Genomic DNA, 26,691 nt, shown 5'->3' with positions numbered 1-26,691 from the left:
AAATTCAAGAGGAAACCAAATGTTTTGTGTGTTTTGAGTAGGTCTTTCAAATGCAAAAGTGAATAGGTTAGGAGTTCAGGGTGGAAGTTACAGAGAGTAGCACCAAGGCAGCTAAGGTCTCTTCTACTAAACAATAGGATGAAAGGAGTGAGCTATACATAGGTCAGTGAAGGCCAACTTATGTGTGGGGAAGAGGAAACAGCACTGCTGTTTGATGCATGTTGTGCCAATTTTAAAAACACCAGGCGCGGTTGCAGTTCTTCACCATTACTAAATGTCAGCCTGGAGGAGCTGACAATAAATGAATGACTTACTGTAAATTGGAGCTCCCAAGATCAGACAGAAGTGGCAGTGAGTGGCTCATCATGCCAAAGGTATCTTTTCAGAAAGTGGTCTCTTCTTAAATAACACACTTCAAGAGCTACTAGGAGGGCTGGCCATCACTGCGATGGACACTGCCCTCACAATGACATGAGTGGACTTGGAGGTTTGGTAAGGAGTTGTTCATGAGGCCAGAGCTGCCATTGGAGGTTGTTTATAGGTAATAGAGTGCAGGAATGGGAGGGGGTCTTCTAAAACTCACAGGGCTGCCAGTTTTCATCTCCTTGTCTCCCCATAAAGCAGAAGGCCTGCCCGTGGTAAAATGTTCTTAAAAGGCCCTCAATTGACTCTGTGGTGGGAGGGTCTTACTTCACTATTCCTGTTGCTGATAAGCGACATGACAGCAAGACAATGATGGCACTTCATCCCTCAACTTCCCCTCAATAGTCAATGCATTCCCTTGTTCTGCCAGATCATTTATAGAGAGCTGGTAAAAGCCAAGCCTCTGTGTGCAAAAATCCCTAAAGTTCTATTGGTGAATGTATGTTCCATACTTTTACTAGATGAGAGCCTGGAAGTTGATAATGCTGCATCAGTTTTTTTTTATTCCTCAGGATATGGATTTACTAATTGGCTAGCATTTATTGCCCATCCCTAATTACCTTTGAGAAGGTGGTGGTGATCTGCCTTCTTGAACCATTGTAGTCCATCTGCTGTGGGTTGACCCACAATGCCCTTAGGGAAGGGAACTCCTGGATTTTAACCCAGCGACAGTGAAGGTATCTTCAACTTGAGATGGTGAGTGGCTTGGAGGGGAACTTGCTGGGTCATGTTCCCATGTATCTGCTGCCCTTGTCGTTCTAGATGAAAGTGGACATGACTTTGGAAGGTGCTGTCTGAGGATCTTTCTTGAATTTCTCAAGGGCAAGTAATGTATTTAGAATGATGGCAGGGTACAGAAATCTGCTACATACTAAAAATCCGTCAACAGCCAGAATTGTGAAGGTAGAAAAGACCTTACCTAACATTTCTTTGAATATGTAGATAAGGCACCCTACACCTGTTTGACGCTCCATTTGTGAAAGTGGATTTCATCTTGAGATAATTCAGATAAATATAGTCCACATATGCTATAAGCAGTGGTCCTCTTTGTCAATGAGTTACATGGCAATGCTCAGGAAGTGGCCATAAGTCACTGGCCTCCTGTAATTCAGGCTTGAGGCTTAGAATTCAGCATGTATCAGGTTTCCCTGTTATAGCAGTGATCGGCTCTTGCATCTGGTTTAAGTTGGCCTTCTAGCAACAATCAATGTCTGAAACAATATCTCCTTGCATGACAATGTCAGTGACACAAGAATTTTATTCAAAAGCAAAGAAAGAGCAGATTTGAGACCTCCTGTCCGATTAACATGGTGGAGCTAACAGTCCCAGCATGTTGGATATTGGCTTACTGCATCACATCTGCCATCGCCAAGGCTGTGTTAGTTATCACCTAGGCCTACAGCTGGGTGAGCCTGGTACCTGAGTCTGTTAGTACTGCAGGATAGAATCACAAAATACAGGGGGACAAAGTGACTGCTTGGCCCATTGTACATCCTCTGGAAGGTCAGAAGATTTAATTAATTCGTCTGATTCTCCTGATATTTTCGTGTTGCTCTGCAAATTTGTCTCATCAGCAAGTTGCTTGAATTGGAAATGCAGTAGCTGAGAGTGTAGTGCTGGCAGATTCAATCACAGAATACTACAGCACAGTAACAGGCCCTTCAACCCACAATATCTGTGCCTACTATGACATCCCAGTCTAAATTATTCCCATCTATCTGCAGCTAATCTGTATCCCTCTACTCCCTGCCTGTTTACATGTCGGTCTAAATGCCTCTTAAACATTGCTATTGTATCTGCTTCTACCACCCTTTGTGTAAAAACTTTACTTATACATGTCCTTTCAACTCCTCCCCTCTCACCATAAACCTATGTCCCCTTACATTTGACATTGTCATGGTTTTCAAAAGGATGGGATCATTTTGTGAAGAAAGGAAAATGGAAAGTGTTGGTGTGGGGGCTGGGAGCTTGGTAGTCAGGGGTGGGGATGAGACTAAGTCAGTCGCTCTGGCAGAGATCCAGGAGCTCCCCCTCCCTCCCCTAGTGGCACTGCCAAGTTATGAAGAGCTGCCGGCATCAGATTGGCCAGCAGTTCTCAATGGGTGCTACTTCTGCCTGCAGGTCCTTTGACTCCTGGGAAAGGCTGTCAGTGGCACTTAACCCGGCAGGTCTTCAGTTTGGGGCTCTCCAGCCAACAGTAGGACCCCCTCAACTCCTTTGAATACTGTGCATTGTTCAATTTATGATATAGTAACTGAAGGAAGCTCTTTTTAAAAATATATATCTTTAACCCTCTATAATGTATCTCCCTGAATTCCCAGTAGACAAAAGGCCCAATAAGAATATGTGTTTCAGATGGCATAATTTACGATAAAAGGAATACTTTGTGCTGGGTGAGAGAGGGAGTCCGGAATATTCAGGCTTACACTTTCACAAGGCATTAGGCTTGATGGTTATGGGGCTTGCATCTCTGTGAGGTTGGTATGGAGTCAGATATGTGGAGCACATTATCCTCCTCTTCCTCCACTTGCACTATCCGCTGTTGGTTGGATGATGGTGGATGATTTGCACACCTCTTCTCCTGTAGTTCAATTCCTCTGTGGAGCACCACGTTGTGCAAGTCACAGCCGAACAACGCCATTTTGGAGACCCTTGCTGGTGCAAAGTGAAGGGTAGCCCGCATTTGTCAAGGTGGCCTGAATCTCATTTTCAGCAAGTCCAGGGATTCTATGAATTCAGTGGTGTGTTCAATGATTACTCCTGTGTGATGTAGCTCCTATTGTACTGACTAATGGCAGCATTGGAAAGACTCCTCGTGGGATTTTCTTGTTGGGTGGGGGTGGGTGGAATCAACCTTGATACCCACTCAATCGGCTCAGAAATCCATATGCTTTTGGTAGACATTGACCAGGATGGAAGAGACATGGTGGCCTGAAGAAATCTTGCACATACCTGCCTGAGGAACATAGGACCTACACACTATGCGAGTAGAATCCCTTCTGGATGGCAAAAACAGCAGCATTAACCGATGGCCCCTCGAATGCCATACGTGCAGAATCTGAGGACATCCAGTTATTGCAGCAAAGGCAAGACCTTGAGTGAGTCTAACTGGCCAGATCAATGTTAAAGTGCATACACTGAGCAGCCTTGGCATGCCTGGCAGCGAATGGCAAGACTGACTTGTTGGCTGTAGACTGTGAGATCCTACACGGCTCACCAGCTGATGCCTAACAAAAGTTGAAGGTGAAGTCATTCAAGGCAATGGTGGACCAATGCTTTCTCTCAGCATTTCCACACCAGCCACCCACAAGTAAAACTCTTCGATTATTGTGCTTGAACTGCCACTCAAAACATCTACAGGCACAGTGCAAACTACCTGTGCACTCAATGAAAAACAAAATTAGGGAGGAAATTGATGACCAGTGGTACAGCACACCTCCAGGCCCTCTTAAAAGGAGGTCCTGCTCCATGGGTCAATGACGGTCAGCAAGGAGCTTCTTGAGGCATTGTTGTTTTGACATGTTGAGGTGGCTAAAACTTTGGTGACCCTCTTTGGACAGTATCATTCTCCTTTGAGCTACGACTCTGTCCTTTTCTGCTCTTGCTTAAGTACATGTGACTGGCCCTCCTGTTCCTCTTCCGAGGATGATATAATAGTTGCAGTAGCCGCTTCCATTCAGCATCAACCACTGGGAACAGACAGGTTTACAATAAGGGAAGTAAAGTCCTACCAGGTATTGAAAGTACAGCTTTTTTTCCCAAAGGCATGGCTTTCATCATTCTGTTTCTCTATTTAAATGTTTTCTAGGAATATCAGCTTCATTGATTAATGACTTTCTACTGTGCTGTCATCTGGTGACATTGTGGCAACTTGGAAAATGGTGCACCAGCAGTTAAAACCAGAAAAAAAGATAAATGGAAGTGTTCTTGTGGAGCAGTGGTCCAGTCCCTATCTTTGAGCTAAAGACCGGGTTCAATTCCGACTTGTTTCAGAGGAGTGTTACAACATATCTAAATAAGTTGATTAAAACTATTCAGTTGCTGTATATTATATTTAAATATCTCGCTTAGAATGATTCCTCTTAAATGCAGAGGTAATTGCATACAGGCTGCATTCCACATCTGCAGCTATGTTTTTAACCACCCATCTCTCCAAATCGTCCAAACTTGGTGCTCTCCATTAATGGCAGATAGAAATCTGCCCTTAGGAGTTTGCATGCTGCCTGAGGAAGTGGTATTACACAGGAGCTCTTGTGACTTAGGTGAACTTTGTTTCGTGACAACCAAAGTCTGAGATAGATTGGAAACATTGCCTCACAAGTTACAAGGTAAGTATGGCCCAGCTGCTTTTCTGTCACATGTACAGTCATCAGGCAGCCTGGCTAGGGAACATCTTTTGATTGCAATCCCGAGAGATTGGATATCTGTTAGAATCTGCCAAAACCATTAGTACCAAATTCTATTTCGCTACTGCTCAATAGAAACAAAAGACTAATGGTTCAATGATGAAGGATGCAATAGGAAGAGAAGCAGATTACCATCACAAACCTTCTCTCACATCTCCATGTCCTTTTTTTTCACCTTTATGCCATTTATGTCAGATTAAATAAATCAAGGTCATTAACTTAGTTCTGATTTCAGAACCGAAGGTTTGAGGGTTCAGTTTAAAGAGTTGAGTTTAGAAGGATTTTTTAATTTTGCAGGAGAATCAAGTTTTAGTTCAGGACCACTATACATGAAGTGTCTTAGTTTATTGAGTCTCCAAGCCAGGAGAGTTTGGATAGAAATCTTCAGTTCTTTGGAACTGAAAAGGTTTAGCCCATCAGAATGGTGAAGGATTCACAACAGTGAAATTGGAAAGAAAGCAAGAAATTATCTCTGCAGTTCAAGGAAAAGAATCTGTGAGTCAATTGAGAAAGTTTTAGAATTGAAATCAGAGGGAAATGTAACTGTAATTGAGAATCTGTAAAAGGATAGTGTTATGAAGAAGGTTAAAACTTTGTTCAGCTGTTTGTGTTAAGGTCTTTCTGATCACAGCATATTTATTTAAATAACTTTGTGAGTCTTTTTCTTTTGTGTAATAAACTTGTGTTCTGTTACTAAAGAATAGCTACAACCTCATGTGAATAAATTTCAGTAAACAACCAATACATTAACCAACTGCAAATTAAACAAATAATCTGTCAAACTAGGTTTTAATCTGGAATCTGGCTCATCCAGTATTATTTTCAGCTGGGATCAGAACAATCTTAATGTGTCATGCATATTCATAATAAGGAATTCAAATATTTACAACATTATAGAGACTTTGCCGAATCTGGTAATGCCATTAGCCTTTTTCCAGCACTGCAATGAAACAAGAATTTTGATATAACAAAAAAAACCATGTATCTAGGTAATCAAATTAACAATCTGAATAAGATAATTATTTTGTAAAGTGCATGAGCCAGATCTCGGTCTGGTTGATTGAGCTGCTGAACTTTGATGCGATTATTGAAATCTGACTTTATACCATTGCTCATATCACTGTAAAATGTAATGCACATCTAAGACAGAAACGTGACTGCTACTCGCATCAATATCAGAAGCAAATCTAAATATCTTCCTTGATTTCTATACAAACATTGGGAAGTTGTCATTAATTTCAGACTTTTACCTCTGACAAGATCACTACAGACTTTTCTTGGACTCAGATTGAAGAAGGAAAAGTATAGAAAAGCATGTACTTGTACAGTCTTTCAATTTTTGCCTTCTGGCAAGTGTGACCATGTATCTTTCGCTAAACCAAGTCTGTGAGCCAATGCAAATACATAGTTGTTGGATGGGCTACGGCACTAGATACAATGTCATTGTCTGAGCCAGAATGAAGTCTGCTTTGTTTTTTGATGAAAAGCAGTTGGAATGCAAGACTGAGGTATCAGCTTCCTGTTTGAGACCATTCCAATGTAAAGAGCCAAACACAGTAATTTTTATTCCTTTCAAGATACAAGATAGCAATAAAACCCTGCTTGGATACATACCAAAATGTGTTAACTATTGCATACTGCATTCTTTCTGCTGATCAGATGAATCAGTGCCAGATACAATATCAAAACATTTCCCTCAGTTTGAGAGGAGGATAAGGCCACTAGCAATTGTGTAGGAAATGATGGAAAAACGATAGCACAAATTATTTGACATCAGGTCAGTCCTTGCATGGCAACTAAGGTTGTTTGCCTGGAGACAGCTGCTCAAATTCTGTCAATAACAGACAAAGTTTGTCAAACTGTTGCCAGTCTGATCTGCCTTTGTTTCTGTATACACAGTTCAGCAGTGACTTTGGTGACAATTTCAAATCTTAATTGTTGATGTTATTGACCCCGGGCTAGAAATTATAGTAACTTTTAACACCTTCTATCATAACCCATCAAGAAGGGGGAATGCATGGGCAGATACCATTTAAATACAAAATTGAAAAGTTATTTTTAAAAGTGGAGTTGTTTATTGTTGTGCAAAATGTATCATACAGTATTAACATGCCCACCCTAGAATCCTCTTGTCCTGCAAACTGCAACTCTTTATAAGTTTAATTTCATCTCCAAATCATTGAATTGGCTGTCACCTCTTCATTCAATCCTGATGGTTCTTGAAAACTCTTTTTGAATCCCTCCTGATAGATTATCCAATCTCCCTCATGAGGTCTTACCACTGTCACAGCATCAAAATGGCCTTGACCAAGATACAAATTACATCCTTGTGACCTCTCATGTAGTGCATTATCATTCCTCTTCCATTGTAATCTCTTGTAGTTTTTGTTGTGGATTATGGAACAACCCCTCCAAAATCTTTCCTCCAATGTCTAGCTAAGTAGGTTGGTTTGTTCCCAGTTCCATTCTGATGCACTTGATTTGAGCCAGTAATAGCTTCTCTTGCAGCCCACACATTGTTGCTTTTGAAGCTCACATGATTCTATCCCTTGCCCCCACCCTCCTCCTCTCCTGCATGTTAGCCTTGGCAATGCCATTCACTACCAAGGGGTTAGCTTCTTCTTCAACAGCATGACATTTAGCTCTATCTCTTCACAACAAACATTGATTCTTCCATGTGTCTGTATTATTAGGCTACTTGTCCAATAGACTACGATGGATAAATTTTAAATTTGTTTTCCTGGAACAATGAAAGTGTGCAGTTTTTGACTTTGGCTCCCATTGAAAACTCCATACTCTCAATAGTTCCCATTCTCCTCCTCAGCTATTGGTTTAGACTGAAAAAGCTGGTCACAGTTTCACCATCCTACTTGACTCTGAGCAGAGTTTCTGAACCCAACCCTACCATTGTCTTGACTTTCACCTCTGACTCAATAATTACAATAATCTCCTGTCTAACCTCTCCATAAACAGCAGTACATTCAGAACTCTATCCTAATCCGAACCGAATCCTGTCCCCTATCAACCCTGACTTTGCTGACTTGTTGACCAACACTAGTTCATAGTTCCTCAGAACCTGGATGTTCCGCATTATTTTGTTGCTGGGCCAAAGATCAAGAAACGGGATGTGCATGATGTTAACAGGTGGCATGGTGCCTTAGTGGTTAGCACTGCTGCCTCAGTGCCAGGGTTCAATTCTACTGTTAGGCAGCTGTCAGTGTGGAGTTTGCCCCATGTCGGTGTGGGTTTCCTCCTGGTGTTCTGGATTCCTCCAACAGTCCAAAGATGTGCAGGCTAGGTGGATTAGCCACAGGAAATTCAAGGTTACAGGGATAGGGTGGGTCTGGGTGGAATGCGGGTCTGGGTGGAATGCTCTTCAGGGGTCAGTGTAGACTCAGTGGGCTGAATGGTCTGCTTCTACACTGTCAGGATTCTACGGTTCTAACCAGGAGCAGTGGTCTCTAGTTTTGATTGCTTAGAGGTGGCAGTCTTTAAATTGGAAATGTTATCTTTATTTTGTTTACTAACACAAATGTAACAGGCTGACTTCTTGTCTCAACATAACTTTAGGTATATTGAAACATTGTAACTGATGTGATCTACTTTCCTCTTGAAGTACTTGACAATCTGAAATGATGCATTATTTGTCCCACATACTCAGACATATAGTTTCATACTGGTCTCTGTTTTCACTACTGACCCTCTGCCATAGCCCAGGATAGATTTGTCCCCTTTGTTCATCACATGACCAGATTACAGCCTCCACTCAACTACTGGTATTATGGAATGAGCTGCTCAGAAATTACTTTCTATATGTTGGATTTCAGTAAGAGAGTATTTCTTCTGTACAGCTTCAAGATAAATCATGTCTAACTCATGTATTAGAGTTCTTCAAGGTGGTCACAACAAGGTAGTGAATAGAGGGGAACCAGTAGATGTGTTGCATTTGAATTTCCAAAAGGCTAAACAGGGTGGGCCTCTACTCACCAGACTTTAGCAAATTGCAAGGTATATCATCGAAAAATAGGATTCTTAAGGGGCTTGACAGGGTAAGTGCTGAGAAGATGTTTCCCCTCATGGGGGAGTGGAGGATCAGAGGGCATAGTCTCAGAATAAAGTGGCATTATATGAGGAAGAATTTCTTTTCTCAAAGGGTTGAGAGTTTTTGGAATTCCTTACACAGAGAGCTGTGAGGTAGAGTCCTTGTCTATATTTAAAGTTAAGATAGATAGATTCTTGATCAGTAGGGAAGTCGAGGGTGATGGGGAAAACATAGAAAAGTAGACATGAGGAATGCTGGATCAGCATGATCCCAGTGAATGGAAGACCATGTTTGAGGGGCCGAATAGCTTATCCCTGTTCCTGTTTAAGTATGACATTTACCACTTTGCTTTACTTTTGCACTTGTGTATCTTTGGAAGTCAAATCACTCACTGCTAGTAATTATTTACTGAACTTGATTTCCACTTCATTCCCTCACAGCTTGAGTTTCAGTCTCAAGAATGACTGTTGTCAACATTTTGCAAGTATGAGAAAACACAAGCATTATGATTTTTTTTGAATGGAGGAAAACCATAAAGCAACAAAAAATATTGCAAAATAACCTCATCCTTTCTCCTCTGATTTAAGTAGTTCTGGCTGATAAAGACAATGTTGATTATGACACTTGGAGAAAAGAAAGCTAACTTACTGCCTTACAGGCTGGTTTTGACACTTAAAAAAGTCTAGGCATGAATCTAACCACATGCTCCCCTACATTAGTAGACAGGCAGTAAGGTTTGAATTTGAAACAAACACCCGATGTTCTTTTCTTTTCAAAGAAGTTGATTGTTGGGATAACTATCGTCATTATCAACGCTTGGCTGAGTTTCAAGTGCTAAGTGGTATCAGGACAGTAGGCATTCCATTTACTGGAGAGTAATGGCAGGTCCCAATTTGTAATAACAGTTTGTTTTCTTTGACCTGGTTTCTGTTTTGTTGACACAAGCTAATAATATTACAAGTATTACATAGGAGAGTTGCTATGGAGGGAGCATAGACATAACATGGGGTCCCAATAGATATCCGCGGAGGCATGAGGCAATATGGGATGAAAATGTGGGAACAGACTGGATGGATAAGTTTTAGGGGGTCTTTAGGATCTAATTGAAATTATATTACTAAAACAAGTCCTCCAATCAACCTGCCTCTGTACCCACAACCCTTATGAATTCAAGCACAGTTGACAATCTGCACTGTAATCTGACCCCAGTGGGAAAGAGAAAACTGTCCTTTGAAGTCATACATATGTTGGGTGAATAGTTTGCAAGATGTAAAAGTGTGCTGGTTTTGTTTTGGAGCTGAAAGCTAGATTTGGCTATAGACTGCATTGTCCATATTTCTTAACGTTGAACTTACCAATTTATAGAATATTCTTACGGGAATCTGATACTATCTGGATTTTTGGCTCCACTTCCACATTTCTGGTACATGCCAGTTGGAAATAATTGCCTTTTCTCCTCTTGAAAATTCTTGACCTCTCTTTATGTTACTCCTCCCTAATTTGTTGCTAATGTGATGCATGACTGTTTGTTGATTCACTGCGTCAGAGAAGCCACAAGATGTATTGTTCATTTTGAACTGGTGTTTTCAATTGATCCAAACAACATACAGAAATGGAGGATATGCAACCGCTGATGTACAGCAAGTATTGAATGAATAAATTCAACATGATCTGGGAATCAGCACTTGAGATATAACTTTAAATGGGTCAATATTAAAGAAACGAGTGAACAGCTATGTACAATAATTGCAGAAGGTTGTGCAATAATACGCCAGTAAATGATCATTGGAATGCCTTTCAATATTCCCACAGACGCTGCCAGCCTGCTGACTTTCTCCTTCATTTCTTTTTAATGCGTTTAAAGCTATTTTGTTTATCCAACTTTAAATTGAGCAAGGTCAGACCAAGCAGCCATAACTCTAAAAGAATTAATAAGCAAAGAAAAATGAAATAAAGAACTTAAATGTCTATACAAATACTTCAGAGAGTGATAATGTTCATATGTTCAAAGGATGACCACAGTTGCAAAGAGAGATCTAGAAAATAACAGAACTGCAGAACAAAACATAAGTAAGAAATTTTTTCATGGTGCTGTGCAATCAAATTTTGAAGCTGTCTCAGAACAGCCTCAGGACACAAGATCAGTTTTTTTTTAAAATGAGAAGTTTTTTCACCATTTCATGGTCAAACTACTCCGTTAGTTCAGAGAAGCATGTGGAAATCTTTTGTCCACACACCCCAAAGCAATTGGAATGTAAAATACTTAACTGTCCTTGACAACTTTATTACAGACTTTTTTACGATGATTTTTTTTGAGATAAAGGAAAATCGGTACATGAAATTTACTTGTGTTTCCAATGGCATTTGATATAGTCCCACATCAAAAGGTTAATACACAATATCAGGGCTTATTGAAGAGGTGGATTATATTAGTATGGATAGAAAATTGATGAAGGATTAGAAGCAGAGAGTAGAGATAAGTGAAGCCTTTTCAAGTTGGCAGGCTGTAACAAGGGTTAGTGCTGGGGCTTCAACTATTTATAATCGATGTTTATGACTGAGACAGAGTCCAAGAGTAATATTGGGAGGTAATGCAAAGTTACTCACTTTGGTAGCAATAAAAGCTGAATTTTATAAAAAAAAGCATGAAACACTTAAATGTTGATGTTCGAAAGGACTTGGAGAAGGAACACAAAGTCCAGCAAACAATTAGGAAGGTGTATTGTCATTTATTACAAGGGAATCAGAGAACAGAAAAATAATTCTGGCTTCAATGGTACAGGTGAGACCACACATTGATGTAGCTTTGATCTCTACAGTGAAGCAGGAATTTGCTTGCATCAGCGGCAGTACAATGAGAGTCACCAGGTTGACTGCAGGATTAAGAGGATTTTCTGACAATGAAAAGCTGAGAAAATTGGACAGATTCCAAAACTATTTTCCCCATAAGAAATAATGGAAAGTGAATTAATCCGTTTCTGGTCCCACGCGTACCGCTCTCATGCTTAGCGATAAGTTCTTTCTTCAACTCAATTGTCATTCTCACAGATTTCCTCTTACTCTTATTTGCTTCACTGCTCTTCTTGGGTGCCATGGTGAATGCACAAGGGTGATCATTTTAAAAACCAGCACAAATCAAGATGAAAACACGAGGTAAACTAGTGATGGACACACAAGGGATGCTTTCACAACTACTTCCCGGGACAAACTGAACAATGTGCGATCAGAACGATACATGGTGTTCGTATTCTGAAAATGTGTTCGGATTTTAGGGCAAAGATTTCTCGAAATAATTGTTCGGATTCCAATTTGTTCGAACAATAGGGCGTTTGGACTCCGGGGTCACCACTGTACTTGACTCAGCATCAGTGAACGTTTTGGAACACTCAACCCAACAGCATTGTGGGTGTACCTGCTCACTATGGATTGCAGCAGTTCAAGAAGGCAGCTCATCACCACTTTCTCAAGGGCAATTTGAGATGGAAAATAAATGTTGGCCCAGCCAATGCCGTCCATATCTCAGGAATGAATAAAAGAAACAAGGCACTCTCATGAATTAGCATTTGCACAAACAACTTTTTTGTGTTATTAGGCAATATTTGCTTTTGTGATTGCTTCCTAACATAGTTTAAGAGGTTAGATGAATAAGTCAGAAAATTCAGTAGCACCGAGGGAACTATCTTTCATAAACAAACATGGAGTGTAGTAAGAATAAAAAGTTTCTCCTGATTGTTGACAGATTAACAGATGTGGCAAAAATCTGAGAAATATTTTGTGCAGAATGAAGTGAACTGTGGATGCATATTAAATTAATGCACATTCAAATTTCTAAACACAGTGATAAAACAAGCATTTGTTACAATCTATATTATTCAGTTAATACTTTCCCCAAACAATGTATTATGTAATATGAAATTAAAATGTTCATCATATAAGTTTCATAAACATACTTTTAAAATACATCGCTAGTTCTAACATAAGCCAAAGTTTAAGATTGTGTACAGGCTAAACAAATTAACCCAGATAAGTTTGTGATTGATATATGAGAAGTTCATTGAAAAAAAACAAGTTTTTAGTTTTAGACAATTGCCTTTCCAGCTCATAATAAATTACTTTATACATTACCTTTAAGAAGGTTTCAACCCAGATTCGAGACCAAACATTCAGCACTGCGCTCTGCCCCCTTCCCAGTTGACCAACATGGCAAACTATTTTTGTACAATCAATGTTGCTACAATTCTGTAAAAACAAAGTGGTCAATGATAAGAAACTGTACGGAGACACAACTGAACTGACTTTGCACGATTCTTTGATTCCATTTCGCCTCAGGCAATCATAAGGTTAAAAAGAAACTCAAAATAGGGTCTTGCATGTAACGCTTGTAAAGTGTGCTTTTTATCTACATTATCAAAAAGAAAGCTTATAAACATTCTTGTGGGGAGCCCCACTCCCAAAGAATTTTACAGCACATCATTCTGCCACTTGATAGCAAATTCCTATATGAGTGCACATAGTAACATTGAGTCATAGAGTCAGAGGTGTACAACACGGAAACAGACTCTTTGGTCCAACTCGCCCATGCCGACCAGATATCCTAAACTAATCTAGTCCCATTTGCCAGCATTTGGCCCATATCCCTGCAAACCCTTCCTATTCATTTACCCATCCAGATGCCTTTTAAATGTTGTAATAGTGCCAGCCTCCACCACTTCCTCTGGCAGCTCATTCCATACACACACCATCCTCTGCGTGAAAAAGTTGCCCTTAGGTCCCTTTTAAATTTCTCCCCTCTCACCCTATGCCCACTAGTTCTGGACTTGTCCCAACTCAAGGAAAAAACCTTGCCTATTTATACTATCCACACCACTCATGATTTTATCAATCTCTATAAGGCCTTCAACACTCCCCAAAAACAGCCCAAACCTATTCAGCCTCTCCCTGTAGCTCTCCAACTCTGGCAACATCCTTATATATATTTTTGAACCCTTTCAAGTTTCACAACATCCTTCCTATAGGAAGGACACCAGAATTGCACACAAAATTCCAAAAGTGGCTGAACTAATGTCCTGTACAGCCGCAACATGACCTCCCAACTCCTTTACTCAATGCCCTGACAACTAAAGGAAAGCATACCAAAAGCCTTCTTCACTATCCTATCTACCTGCGACTCCACTTTCAAGGAAATATGAACCCGCACTCCAAGGTCTCTTTGTTCAGCAACACTCACCAGGATCTTACCATTAAATGTATAAGTCCTGCTCTGATTGAAGCCGGACATTAATGAGGTGAGCTCAATAACAGATTAGCAGGTCTAAAACTACAAAGTCAAAGTGGTTGGCAGATTTGCTCGGAATTGGATCATAAGTCGGCAAATCCACCACTACCAGCCGGATGCCACCACCAGACACATACTCCCCTCCAACCAAAGCAGAAATAGCAGGTCTGGCAGCATCTGAGGAAAGAAAGCAGAGTCATTTTTTCGAGTCCAGTGATCCTTCAACAGAACTTCTGTCCCCCCCCCATTAGAATTCTGCAGGGACTGCTCCCTCTGGGACAGCCTGGTCCACTCCTTCCCCAAACCCAATGGATCCCTCCACCTCAATGGCACCTTCCCAAGCAATTGCAGAAGATTTAATACCTACCTCCTTCCTCCTTATCCAAGGCTCCAGACACACATTCCAGGTTTGGGTGACTGCTTTGTGGATCAACTTCATTCTGTCTGTAAAAATGATCCCAAGCTTTGAGTTGCTTGCCACTCACCACACCATTGTGTTCCCTGGCAATGAGGAAGGGCTTATGCCCGAAACGTCGATTCTCCTGTTCCCTGGATGCTGCCTGACCTGCTGCGCTGTTCCAGCAACACATTTTCAGCTCAATATTTTATCCCAGGCCTGCTCAGCACAAGCTGAGATGACATCTCTTCATCCGCTTCTGGACTCTGCAGCCTTCAGAACTCAATATCGAGTTCAATAGTTTTAGTACCTGAACACCTTCTCCCATGTCCTTTACACTTCCACAAGCCCCAGGCCTTATTATGGTATAGGCTGCTTTCAGCACAGCCAACCCATTTTCACCTACCTATGAGCCTCATTACCAGCTTTTGTTTATCCCTGGCTTCCTATTGACCATCCCTTTGCCTGCCTAACTATAAATCCCTCTCTCTTGGGACTCTATCTCCACCTCTACACTCACCTGTCTCCCCCCAACCCTCGTCCACAGCATAAATACCACGTTTTCCGAGCTACCATTAGTTCTGAAGAAGGGTTACTGGACTCAAAATGTTGACTCTGTTTTCCCTTCACAGATGTTGCCAGATCTGCTGGGTTTCTCCAACAATTTTTGTTGTAACAGATTTGCTTATGGAATGGTACTTCAAAAGTTATTCATATGCTGTGTACTGGAAAAGTTTAAAGATGGTAAGGTAATATTACCATTTGCAAATCAATAAGTTACAATAGGCTATGACAAGCATCATGATAGTTCTCTGTTGAAATGGGTATAACAGGTTTCAGCTTACTGCCTCAAATATTCCATGTGTATTCACCCCACCACACCCTATGACTGTCTTTCACAAAAGTATAAATATTGGCAACATAAGTTATTTTTCTAACATCTAAGGCTTTTTTTTCCAATTTACAGCTATCTCTACTTTCAGTACTTAGAACATAGAACATGGAAAAGTATAGCACAGAACAGGCCCTTTGGCCCTCCATGTTATGTCGAGGATTAATCCTAATGTAAAATAAAGTAACTTACCCTATGCATCCCTCAACTCACTCTATCCATATGCATGTCCACCAGTCACTTCAATGTCCCTAATGACTCTGCTTCCACCACCACCGCTGGCAACACATTCCATGCATTCACAACTCTCTGCGTAAAGAATCTACCTCTGACATCCCCTCTGTACCTTTCTCCTAATATTTTAAACTATGACCCTTTGTATCCAGTCAATCCTGCCCTGGGGAAAAGTCTCTGGCTATTGACTCTATCCATTCCTCTCATTGTCTTGTATACCTCGATCAGGTCACCTCTCTTCCTCCTTCTCTCCAGAGAGAAAAGTCCGAGCGTATTCAACCTTTCTTTATAAGGCAAGCCCTCACGTCCAGGCAGCATCCTGGTTAACCTTCTTTGCACCCTCTCCAAAGCCTATCTATCTTTCCTACAGTAGGGTGACCAGAACTGGACACAATATTCCAAGTGTGGTCTCACCAGCGACTTGTAGAGCTGTAGCAAAACCTCGTGGCTCTTAAACTTGATCCCCGTTAATGAAAGCCAAAACACCATATGCTTTCTCAACAAACCTATCCATTTGGGTGGCAACTTTGAGGGATCTATGTACTTGGACACCCAGATCCCTGTGTTCCTCCACACTCCATACTTCTGAGATATTTCTGAAAAGTGGTGTGCTAATTGAAAACACGCTTAATGAAAATAATTGTTCTCCAAGAAAGCTTATGGAGCAGCACTTCCCAGGGCTTCCTAACCTGCCACTCAAAGGGGATAACAATAAAATTCTATTAAATAAATATACTAAAAAATTATAATCTGCCAGTTAAATGCTACTGCAAGAATAAATGGAACTAAGCTAAATTTTAAAGGGAAATTTTGAAAGGTATTAAGAATTAAATACCTGCATACTGAATTCAAACACAGGGCCTCTAAAAACCAACATTAGTTCTCAGAGCTGTTAACCTTTTAAAGTCTACTGAATAATTACTGCACTCCAATTACTTAGCTTGTTGCGTTATGAAAGGCCATTATGTCATGCACATACATTTAGAGTCAAAATGTTAAAGATCACTTTAAGGAAGTTATGTATATCTTACGGCACATTCTGCAATGAACAGAAGACATTTTGCACTTAAAAGCTGATCAAGGAAGTTAATTTCCAGAAATAACTAAATTATTCAGTGAACATCCATCAGCCTGATTACACTTTGTCTTGCTTACCATGTTTTACAGCAAATTATAGAGCGGCAAGGTCAGACAAAAATAAGGCAAGGTCACATTAGGAAAGGCGGCTTTGCAGTGCTGTCATGACCACAATATCGTGAAAAGCTCAATGTTCTCAAGCAATTCTCCAAATCATTACAATTAGCAAAATGTACCTTCAACCAGAAAAGCATGTCAAATGGCAGTCCAAATATTCCAGAGTGCCTGTTTTGTTTTCAGATCAAGCACACAGCCTCATTTGAAGGCCTCAATTTCTAAAGACAGACTATTTTATCAATGTTTAAATACGACTGCACTTTTTGGCAGCATTGTCCCAGTATTTACATTCAAGCTGCCTTCAGAAAATTATGTGGCACATGTAGTTTACAGCATTTTTGAACATGTTTCTCTCTTTTCTTCTACTTTCAATCTCCTAATGTCAAGCTCCATACTGGTGAGAACAGAACAGAATTATATATAGTTAACTGCAAACTCCAGTCTGGATCAACAGCTGGGTCAGCTCTGAACATTTCATGTGTGGAGGAGCTGTCTGCTATCCTAGTGCAGATTAAAAAAAAACATATAGAATTAATTTTGGGTTTGTTTTGTACAGCTTACAATTAATTTTTCTGGCCAAAGGAGAAAATGCTGGAAAATCTCAGCAGGTCTGGCAGCCATTTTCTCTTTTGGTTTCAGATTCCAGCATCTGCAGTATTTTGCTTTTAATTTTTGTGGCCACTTGTTTTAACTTAGCCCTGGCTCATCTATGATGTTCGCTAACAATAATATGTTTGGGAGAAGGTATGTGAATTTCAACATGCATACCTTCGACTTTGTGCACATAGATTTAAAAATCCAAGAGAATTAAAGATGAGTATTAGCTGATGGTGAAACCAAGAAATTCTCCAATATTTTAGAGTTAGGCTGGCTCCATCATGATGGTCTGTCTGACTTGCTAATTCAACGCTGGCGTCTGCAGTACTCTCAAGCATTATTGATAATTAACTGGCCATACTGGCTCACCAAGGGAATCTGGACAGATGGGTTTGTCACTGCATGTTAGGATTCTTTACAATCAGCTCCACATAATAACAGCCTAAAGGAGATAGGGTGACTCCCCCATTAAAGCAGAAAGGCTGGCTGACTGAAGCCAATCAGAGCACCATGTTGGAAGACTCTAAATTTTACCTAGTTGAATTTTGGAAGCATTTTTGCACACACCTATCAATCCTTGGCCTGGAAACTAAATGAAGCTATGGCATAAAACATTTACATGTCTACACATTTGGTGTGGCTGTCAGGATGATATGCTCATTATGTAACATTACTGCATCATTACCTGATGTAACATTACTTGACGATGACATGAAAAAACAAATCCAGTGCTCACCTTTGGTACTTACAGTAGGCTCTTTACCTATTTAAGGCCTCCTTTGCTAAACTGAGCTGCTCTAAATGTAACCAACCTGGCTGGCACTGAAAACACGATCTTCATGCAGCAAAACCAGGAAGGCATTGTTGAAGAGCAGGACCAAAGAGATAATCTTTTAAAGTAAAATTTGAATGTGAAATAGGGAATGCAAGACTGCTTCTCTGACTCCTGGAAGTGAAATCCTCTTTTCCAGTGAACTGCAAGGGAAGCAGGAGGTATCTGTAACTTGCTGGTTTCATGTAAATAAAGTCTGAGGCCCAATATCAGGCATTTTGGGTCTTGTGTTCAACTGCAATGTTGACTCTCTACTTTCAGTTCACATTGGCAAACTGTGCATCTCTTTCTGTGTCTTGACTCAGCTGTTGCCTGTTAAAGCTTTCTACACTTGTTGAAGGGTGGTGTTTCCCTACTGAGAAAGAATGTGCTCTGTATTTGGGCAAACAGAAACCTGGATATATTCTTGGTTGGTGTGAAAAACCTCTGAGACTTGCTGAAGGGATTGCATAAAAGTCAGACATTTAATTATAGAAAAGGCAATATTCATTTAAAAGAAAAAATGGAGCGTAAATAGGAGTCAAACATAAGCTTCATAAGTTCCAGGAAGTTAACAGATCATCCAAGTGAATCAAGTATTTGGTTAAAAGTCAGACGTATTTAACAGTATTTTTTCAGATGTTAGCAGTCCACTACAGTTGATTTATTTTCCTTTACATACTATCGCTGTGCTGGGTTCTAAAGATTATTTGTCCTAAGTCAAATACTATAGGAGTCATTTCTTGTTATGTTTAACAAAATAGTATCAATAGAACTGAGGGGACAGGGCTTCTTTTCCTAGCACCAGGATATATTGGATTGATTGGTTACCAGTAACGATGTCTGACTCATTTTCACACCTCTGAAAATTGTTTCATTATATATTAGAGTGATAGAGTCATAGAGACATACAGCACGGAAACAGACCTTTCAGTCCAACTCGTCCATGCCGACCAGATATCCCAACCTAATCTAGTCCCATTTGCCAGCATATGGCCCATATCCTTCTCAACCCTTCCTTTTCATTTACCCATCCCGATGCCTTTTACATGTTGCAATTGTACCAGCCTCCACCATGTCCTCTGCTAGCTCATTCCATGCACACATCACCCTCTGCGTGAAAACATTGTCCCTCGAGTCCCTTTTATATCTTTCCCCTCTCACCCTAAACCTATGCCCTCTAGTTCTGGACTTCCCCATCTGAGGGAAAAGACTTTGTCTATTTATTCTATCCACACCCCTCATGATTTTCTAAACCTCTATAAGGTCACCCCTCAGCCCCTGACGCTCCAGGGAAAATAGCCCCAGCCTATTCAGCCTCTCCCTATAGCTCAATATCCTCCAACCCTGGCAACATCCTTGTAAATCTTTTCTGAACCCTTTCAAGTTTCATAACATTCTTCCAACGGGAAGAAAACTAGAATTACAAGTGATATTCCAAATGTGGCCTAACTAACATTCTGTAGAGCTGCAACATGACCTCCCAACTCTGATAATCAATAAAGGAAAGCATACTAAAAGCCTTCTTCACTATCCTAACTACCTGCGACTTGACTTTCAAGGAGCTATTGAACCTGCACTCCAAGGTCTTTTTGTTTAGCAACACTCCTTAGGACCTTACCATTAAGTATATAAGTCCTAAGATTTGCTTTCCCATTACATTGTGGAACTGTCGCGAATAATGACAAGACTGTTGCAAGTTGCTACAATTATCCTCTGTGGATCTATTATGCCAATCCAATTAAAGTCCTGGCAGATTCTGGAGTGGTCTTGGGGGAGAAGAGTGTGGGGAGTGGGAGGTGTCAGGGGCCACTCTGAGTATCTAATATTCGAGAAACAGGAAAATTAGGAGGGACAAAGGTGGAACCTGAGACAAAGATTGTTTCACTCCGAAGATATGTCACAACGTTGTCAGAGTAAAAACATCTGTGTCTGTAATCATTTGAACACAGTTATACACAAATAAAGTAAAAGCACCTCTGTTAGACAGGGAGGCAATTGTAACCCTGGTACTGATCTATCCCACGTCTTTTGGAGGGCACAGCAGTTATAAAAGGAATACATTTTCTCAAATTATTAATAAATAAAATAATTTTCCCTATCAGCATAATCTTTCCTTACCAGTATTCTTGCATAATCATATTTTAGAGGCTGTGGTAACCGCACTTCTCGTCTTGTGATGAGATGTGTAGTCGTGGTGGGGTTCCGCAAGCTGATATGTTCTCCAAGAGCTGACCGGTTAACAGTCTACAACCAGAAAAATTACACACCATGAGACTAGTCTGATTGATGGCCATTGAAACCATGAAATTGTGAAATTTGACCTACTTCATTGTGCACTTTCTTTAGCTTTTAAGGCATATTGTTCCTTTAAATTGAATCAGTCTATTGAAACTGTCTCACAAATTGAATGAGTCCAACAGCATGAATGTACAGCAACTTATAGCCCAGCTTGATGCTATCCATCACTCTCTTTAAAAAGTTAGTGTATTACCAAATCAATAACCTTCTACATTTCTCTTGAAAAAAATATTTCCAATGTATTCATAATAATGCAGAATTTATGGGCAAAGTTACAGTGGTTTGCCATTATTTATGAGTAAATGGTACATAGAGGGTTGGATGTGTAGATTAATGCAAATATCTGAATGTTGCTAACCAGGGTGTGCTCTGTTCCCGCTTACTTTGTGAAAGTTACATCTCTTCAGCCTCTCCAATTACTTATATTCCTGAGGAACTTTATCTCCATATCCATATGACTTGCTCATTAAACTTACTACAGCAAGTTAAGCCTCATCATTACGAACACAAGTACCCTTCTATTAACATGGCAAATGTTAGTAACTGCTAATTGATGGGTCTGGCAAAGAAAATTTTAAAATGTCAAATTTAACATAGCCTTCTTTTAACTTTTCCTTTCTGGCACTTCATTTTAAACCATCCTTTATTTCTCTTTCTGTTCCTGTTTTAGAACAAAGAGAAAAGAACAAAGAACAAAGAAAATTTACAGCCCAGGAACTGGCCCTTCGGCCCTCCAAGACTGAGCCGATTCAAATGTACCGTCTAAACCTGTCGGTCAATCATAGAGTGATAGAGTTATAGAGATGTACAACATGGAAACAGACCCTTCGGTCCAACCTGTCCATACCGACCAGATATCCCAACTAATCTAGTCCCACCTGCCAGCAACATGCATTAGTCTACACTCCTTCTCAGGCCCACTCATTACTTTTCAATCCTTAGATCTCATTAATTCAGGTGAAAACCTATTGCTCACTTTGTCCTCGGTTTCTGGTTGCCCTACTTCCCTTGCTGCACCTTCATTAGTTTCATCTTCCAGCAATCTTTTTGTCAGCAAAGCTTAACCAGAAGTTTGCAGGGGCATGTCCAATAGTAGATACATAAAATGATGTGCTGTAGCAAAATCTGGTCCATTGATATATCTTTCTGTTAGGGTCACTTCTAATTTATCTATGATGCTCGGGTCAACAATGAGTCCTTCGTTTGATTCTAAGTCAAGCCATATCATTGATAATAGTAAGAAAAGTTTAACTTGGTCTCAACAGTTTCAACCTATTTGAAAATGTATCAATTTCAGCAATTTTTGGTTTTCAGCTCCATTCTCTCCAATGTGCCCAGTAAAAACAAATCTCAAACAAAGTGGAAATAAAAAAACAGAAATTGCTGGAAAATCTCAACAGGTCTGGCAGCATCTGTGCAAAGAAATCAGAGTTAATGTTTCAGGTACAGTGACCCTTGCTCAGTGACTATTCTGAAGAAGGGTCACTGGACCTGAAATGTTAACTCTGATTTTCTCCACAGATGCTGCCAGACCTGCTGAGATTTCCAGCAACTTTTGTTTTTGTTTCAGATGTCCAGCATCCACAGTTCTTTCATTTTTTCTCATACAAAGTGGATCGTTGAAGTCATTACTGAGATCCCTTATGGCTACACATTAAAATTTATTGTTATTGCTTGTTGAAACTCCTGTTGTCTATTGTACACTACGGTAATCTGCTAGATCATATCCACCAATTCAAGTGTGCTTAGAAAGTGTTTGTAAAGAGTTCGAGCAGCCCCAATCTTGATATAATCTTATCATTGTGACTTACTCACCAGTGTAATGGCTAAAGGAGGCTACAGCTACAATACGTCTATGAAATGTTCTTTACAGTCACACTGTAATATTATGTTGTGGCTGAACAGGACATTGGTTAGGCCACTGTTGGAATATTGCGTGCAATTCTGGTCTCCTTCTTATCGGAAAGGTGTTGTGAAACTTGAAAGGGTTCAGAAAGATTTACAAGGATGTTGCCAGGGTTGGAGGATTTGAGCTACAGGGAAAGATTGAATAGGCTAGGGCTGTTTGCCTGGAGCGTCGGAGGCTGAGGGGTGACCTTATAGAGATTTATAAAATCATGAGAGGCATGGATAGGATAAATAGACAAAGTCTTTTCCCCAGGGTGGGGGAGTCCAGAACTAGAGGGCATAGGTTTAGGGTGAGAGGGGAAAGATATAAAAGAGACATAAGGGGCAACGTTTTCACGCAGAGGGTGGTACGTGTATGGAATGAGCTGCTAGAAGAAGTGGTGGAGGCTGGTACAATTGCAACATTTAAAAGACATCTGGATGGGTATATGAATAGCAAGGGTTTGGAGAGATATGGGCCGGGTGCTGGCAGGTGGGACTAGATTGGGTTGGGATGGACAAGTTGGACTGAAGTGTGTGTTTGCGTGCTATACATCTCTATGACTCTATGAATCTATGACCAAAAACATTGTGTGCAAAGGAATCAAAAAGTGAAAAACACCTCTATTTCAAGCTCTACTTGCCAACCTCAGTTTTTGACTGGGAACACTGCATTGCAGAACTGTTCCTCTCCTCAGGTTGTAGGATTCTCTGTGATCCTAGCAAAGTTTCTATGTCTATTCAACACTTTGGAAAAAAAGACTCCACACACGGATATGTATCAATCTTGCCCTTATTGCTAAGAGCTGTCTCGTTAAGCAACACAGATGCAAGTCCACATATACTTTACCGAATAGATTCAGGGTAAAGGTGCTCATGTTCCTATCCTAGAGGAAATATGTAATTTATAGAAAAACTGTAATACTTGGAAATGCATGTACTGGAGCTTCATTGTGAGGTTTACAAAATGAGTTGGAAAAGTGTGTGGCTTTATTGGTTTTCCTTCTGGCTTGCTTTTCCTCTCACTCGAAGGATATTCACCATCTGTATTACACTTCAACTGCTGAGGCCATCAAGACCATAAACAACCAGTTGATCCCTGTTAACACATGGAATAGCTTTATTTGAGTTTTAGAAAATGGTCAAAATGAGAAATTCTTTCTGTTGCTTTGAGTTCTTGAGATTTGTTAAGCAATATTGCTTACATTTCCATATCTGTTTAAATTGGTAAGGCTTACTTGCTACACCCTGAATCCTGTGATTTCAATTAACCTCAACTGCAACTGATGAGTTGCACATTTGACTAAAGATCCAGGCGAACAGGGAGAATGTTTTGCACCAGGATATAGCTGGCATTTTCTCAATGCTGCTTTCATAAATTTTGTGGCCAATCTGATGGCTTATCAGTGAGTGTATACTCTGATCCTAATCACGCAGCATAGTTTCAGGCTTACTGTCCGAAGGACCTCCTGCTAGTTTGCGAAAGGAAAATACCATACATGGGCGACATTGTGGCTCAGTGGTTAGCACTGCTGCCTCACAGCACCAGGGACCCAGGTTCGATTCCAGCCTCGGGCACTGTCAGTGTGGAGTTTGCACATTCTCCCCGTGTTTGAGTGGGTTTCCTCCCACTGTCCAAAGATGTGCAGGTTAGGTGGATTGGCCATGTGAAATTGCCCATAGCGTTCAGGGGTGTGTAGGTTAGGCACATTAGTCAGCAATGAATATGGGGTGGGGGGTGGGTTATTCTTCGGAGGGTCAGTGTGGACTTGTTGGGTAAAAAGGCCTGTTTCCACACTGTAGGAATTCTAATTCAAAAAAAATTATTCTTCACTGTATAAGAATTTTCCCAGTTTTAGTGTAAGTTTCCACGAGCTCCAATTTTATACAGCTCTTCCCATTACAGGATCAGAAATGCCAAAGCTGATAGGATTGGTTCTCCCATGGGTCTCTAAAAGAAAAATATTAGCTGTATAAAGATATATCTGTTGCTCATTTATTTGGTTGATCAGTCCCTTTGAGGTAGTAGGGTTGCTTGGTTCAAGATCACTCTCATCATTCAGTAAGAGGTCCTATTTAAATACCCATGACAATTCCCTAATCTCTTTTATAACATTCTGTGCCAGAAATTTGCAGTTAATCTTTGAAAGTATGGTCTTTCAGCATTCAATCAGTTAAGCAATTTCAGCTAAATGCGCTCTAGTATGTACTGACAAAGTGCCCCAAAGCAGCTTGTATTTACTGATGATGTTGCTGAAATAATTTTAATTGATTGCAAATGTTTCAGATTTTTCAGTGATGACTGAAGTTCTAGAGAGGTTACATTGTTTACACTTCCTTCTAATTGAGGTCCTGGACCGAAAAGTCAAAAACAAAACAATTACGTGCAAAACTACATAAAAAAGGATAAATATGGACTGTAAAATTGAAAGAAATACTGGAAATACTCAGGTGATGTAGCATTTGTAGAGAGAGAAAACAGAGTGCACAGGGGCTAAAGCAGACAGCATGAAAAAGATGGGAAAGGCTTGGAGTGAATAATGAAGATCAATGTACTGCAGGGAGTTTCCCAACTTTGTGTGGTATACTCATTAGAATGATTGCTGTGTGCAGTGAATGTGACCAGTGGCATTTGTTGGCAGCATACATCAGTAGGGGATGCAAAATATTAAAAACAAAATCAGAAATTGTTGGAAAAACTCAGCAGGTTTGGCAGCATCTGTGGAGAGAGAAAGCAGAGTTAATGTTTTGAATCTAGTGACCCTTCTTCAGATCTGATTGTAGCCGGGAAAAGCTTGGTACCAGACCACCTAGAGACATATGCTACAGAATGGATTAAGGGTGGGGATAAAGACAGTTGGGCAGACAAGGATTGGGTTAAAGTCAGCCTTATAGAATCAATCACTGCTAATGGGGGCTGTTAGTGGCTGATAATGGATTGTGTGTGGTAGCAATCCCTGTGATGACAAGGTCTAGTGTGTGAGGGTTGGGATAAGGACAGTTGTTAAAGTCCATTAAAGGGTGGACCCTTCTGGACTCAATATCAAATGGAATATTTTAGGGCCTGAGCAGCTTCTCCCAAGGCCTTACTTCAACCCCCACACACTATGCCTTTTCATCACATGGGCTGCTACCACATTGTTAGTCACTAATGGTCACTATTGGCAGCTGTTCATTCCCTCAGGCTGACATTTACCTATTCTCTTGTCTGCTCAACTGTGTTTCCCTCTCTCCGCACTTCATCTCCACCCATTGGTTACTCCTTGCCCCCTCACCTCTCCTCATCCCTTCTCTAGCATATATACCAATGTTTTCCCACTTGACGAAGGAGCAGTGCTCTGAAAGCTTGTGATTTCCGATAAATCTGTTGGACTATAACCTGCTGTCATGTGACTTCTGACTTGGTCCATTCCAGTCCAACACAGGCATCTCCACTTCCTGGTTACAATCAGTTCTGAAGAAGTGTACAAAACCTGAAAAGTTAACTTTGCTTTATCTCCACAGATGCTACCAGACCTGCTGAGATTTTCTAGCAATTTCTGATTTTGTTTATAATTTTCAGCATTCATGTTTAGAGTCATAGTGATGTGCAGTATGGAAACAGACCCTTTGGTCCAATTTGTTCATGCCGACCAGATATCCCAACCTAATCTAGTCCCATTTGACAGCACTTGGCCCGTATCCCTCAACCCTTCGAATTCATATACATCCAGATGCCTTTTAAATGTTGTAATTGTACCAGCCTCCACCATGTCCTCTGGCAGCCCCTTCCATACACGCACCACCCTCTGCTTGAAAAAGTTGCCCCTTATGTCCCTTTCAAATTTTTCCCCTCTCACCCTAAATCTATGTCCTTTAGTTCTGGGCTCCCCTACCTCAGGGAAAAGACCTTGTCTCTTTACCCTATCCCTGCTCCTCATGATTTTATAAACCTCTATGAGGTCACCAACAGCCTCTGATGCAACAACAGCCCCAGTCTATTCAGCCTCTCCCTGTACACCAAACCCTCCAATCCTGGTAACATGCTTGTGAATCTTTTCTAAATCCTTTCAAGTTTCACAACATCCTTCCAATAGGAAGGAGACCAAAATTGCACACAATCTTCCAAAAGTAGCCGAACCAATGTTCTGTACAGCTACATTACAACCTCCCAATGTCTGAACTCAATGCTCTGACAAATAAAGCATACCAAATACTGCCTTCACTATCCTATTTACCGGTGACTCCACTTT

At 40.6% G+C, this 26,691-nt stretch overlaps 1 protein-coding gene across 2 annotated transcripts in view; it reads right to left on the bottom strand.

Moving 5' to 3' along the window:
- The window catches only part of itga8 (integrin, alpha 8), a 207,634-nt gene that overhangs the window by 19,181 nt on the left and 161,762 nt on the right, over positions 1-26,691 (bottom strand). Inside the window, exons 26-28 of one of the 2 annotated variants that reach the window (XM_043690323.1) lie at positions 20,393-20,518; positions 12,997-13,110; positions 11,595-11,744 (exon numbers count right to left, since the gene is read on the bottom strand). In XM_043690323.1, the coding sequence (XP_043546258.1) occupies positions 11,733-11,744; positions 12,997-13,110; positions 20,393-20,518 (252 nt within the window). In that variant the 3' untranslated portion in view covers positions 11,595-11,732. Of the gene's footprint in view, positions 1-11,594; positions 11,745-12,996; positions 13,111-20,392; positions 20,519-26,691 lie in introns of those variants that run through there. The other variant, XM_043690322.1, reaches the window with a different exon arrangement.

Source organism: Chiloscyllium plagiosum, chromosome 5 (assembly GCF_004010195.1).
Source record: "Chiloscyllium plagiosum isolate BGI_BamShark_2017 chromosome 5, ASM401019v2, whole genome shotgun sequence".
Lineage (NCBI taxonomy): Eukaryota > Metazoa > Chordata > Chondrichthyes > Orectolobiformes > Hemiscylliidae > Chiloscyllium > Chiloscyllium plagiosum.
This window is presented reverse-complemented; position numbering and strand designations above follow the sequence as displayed.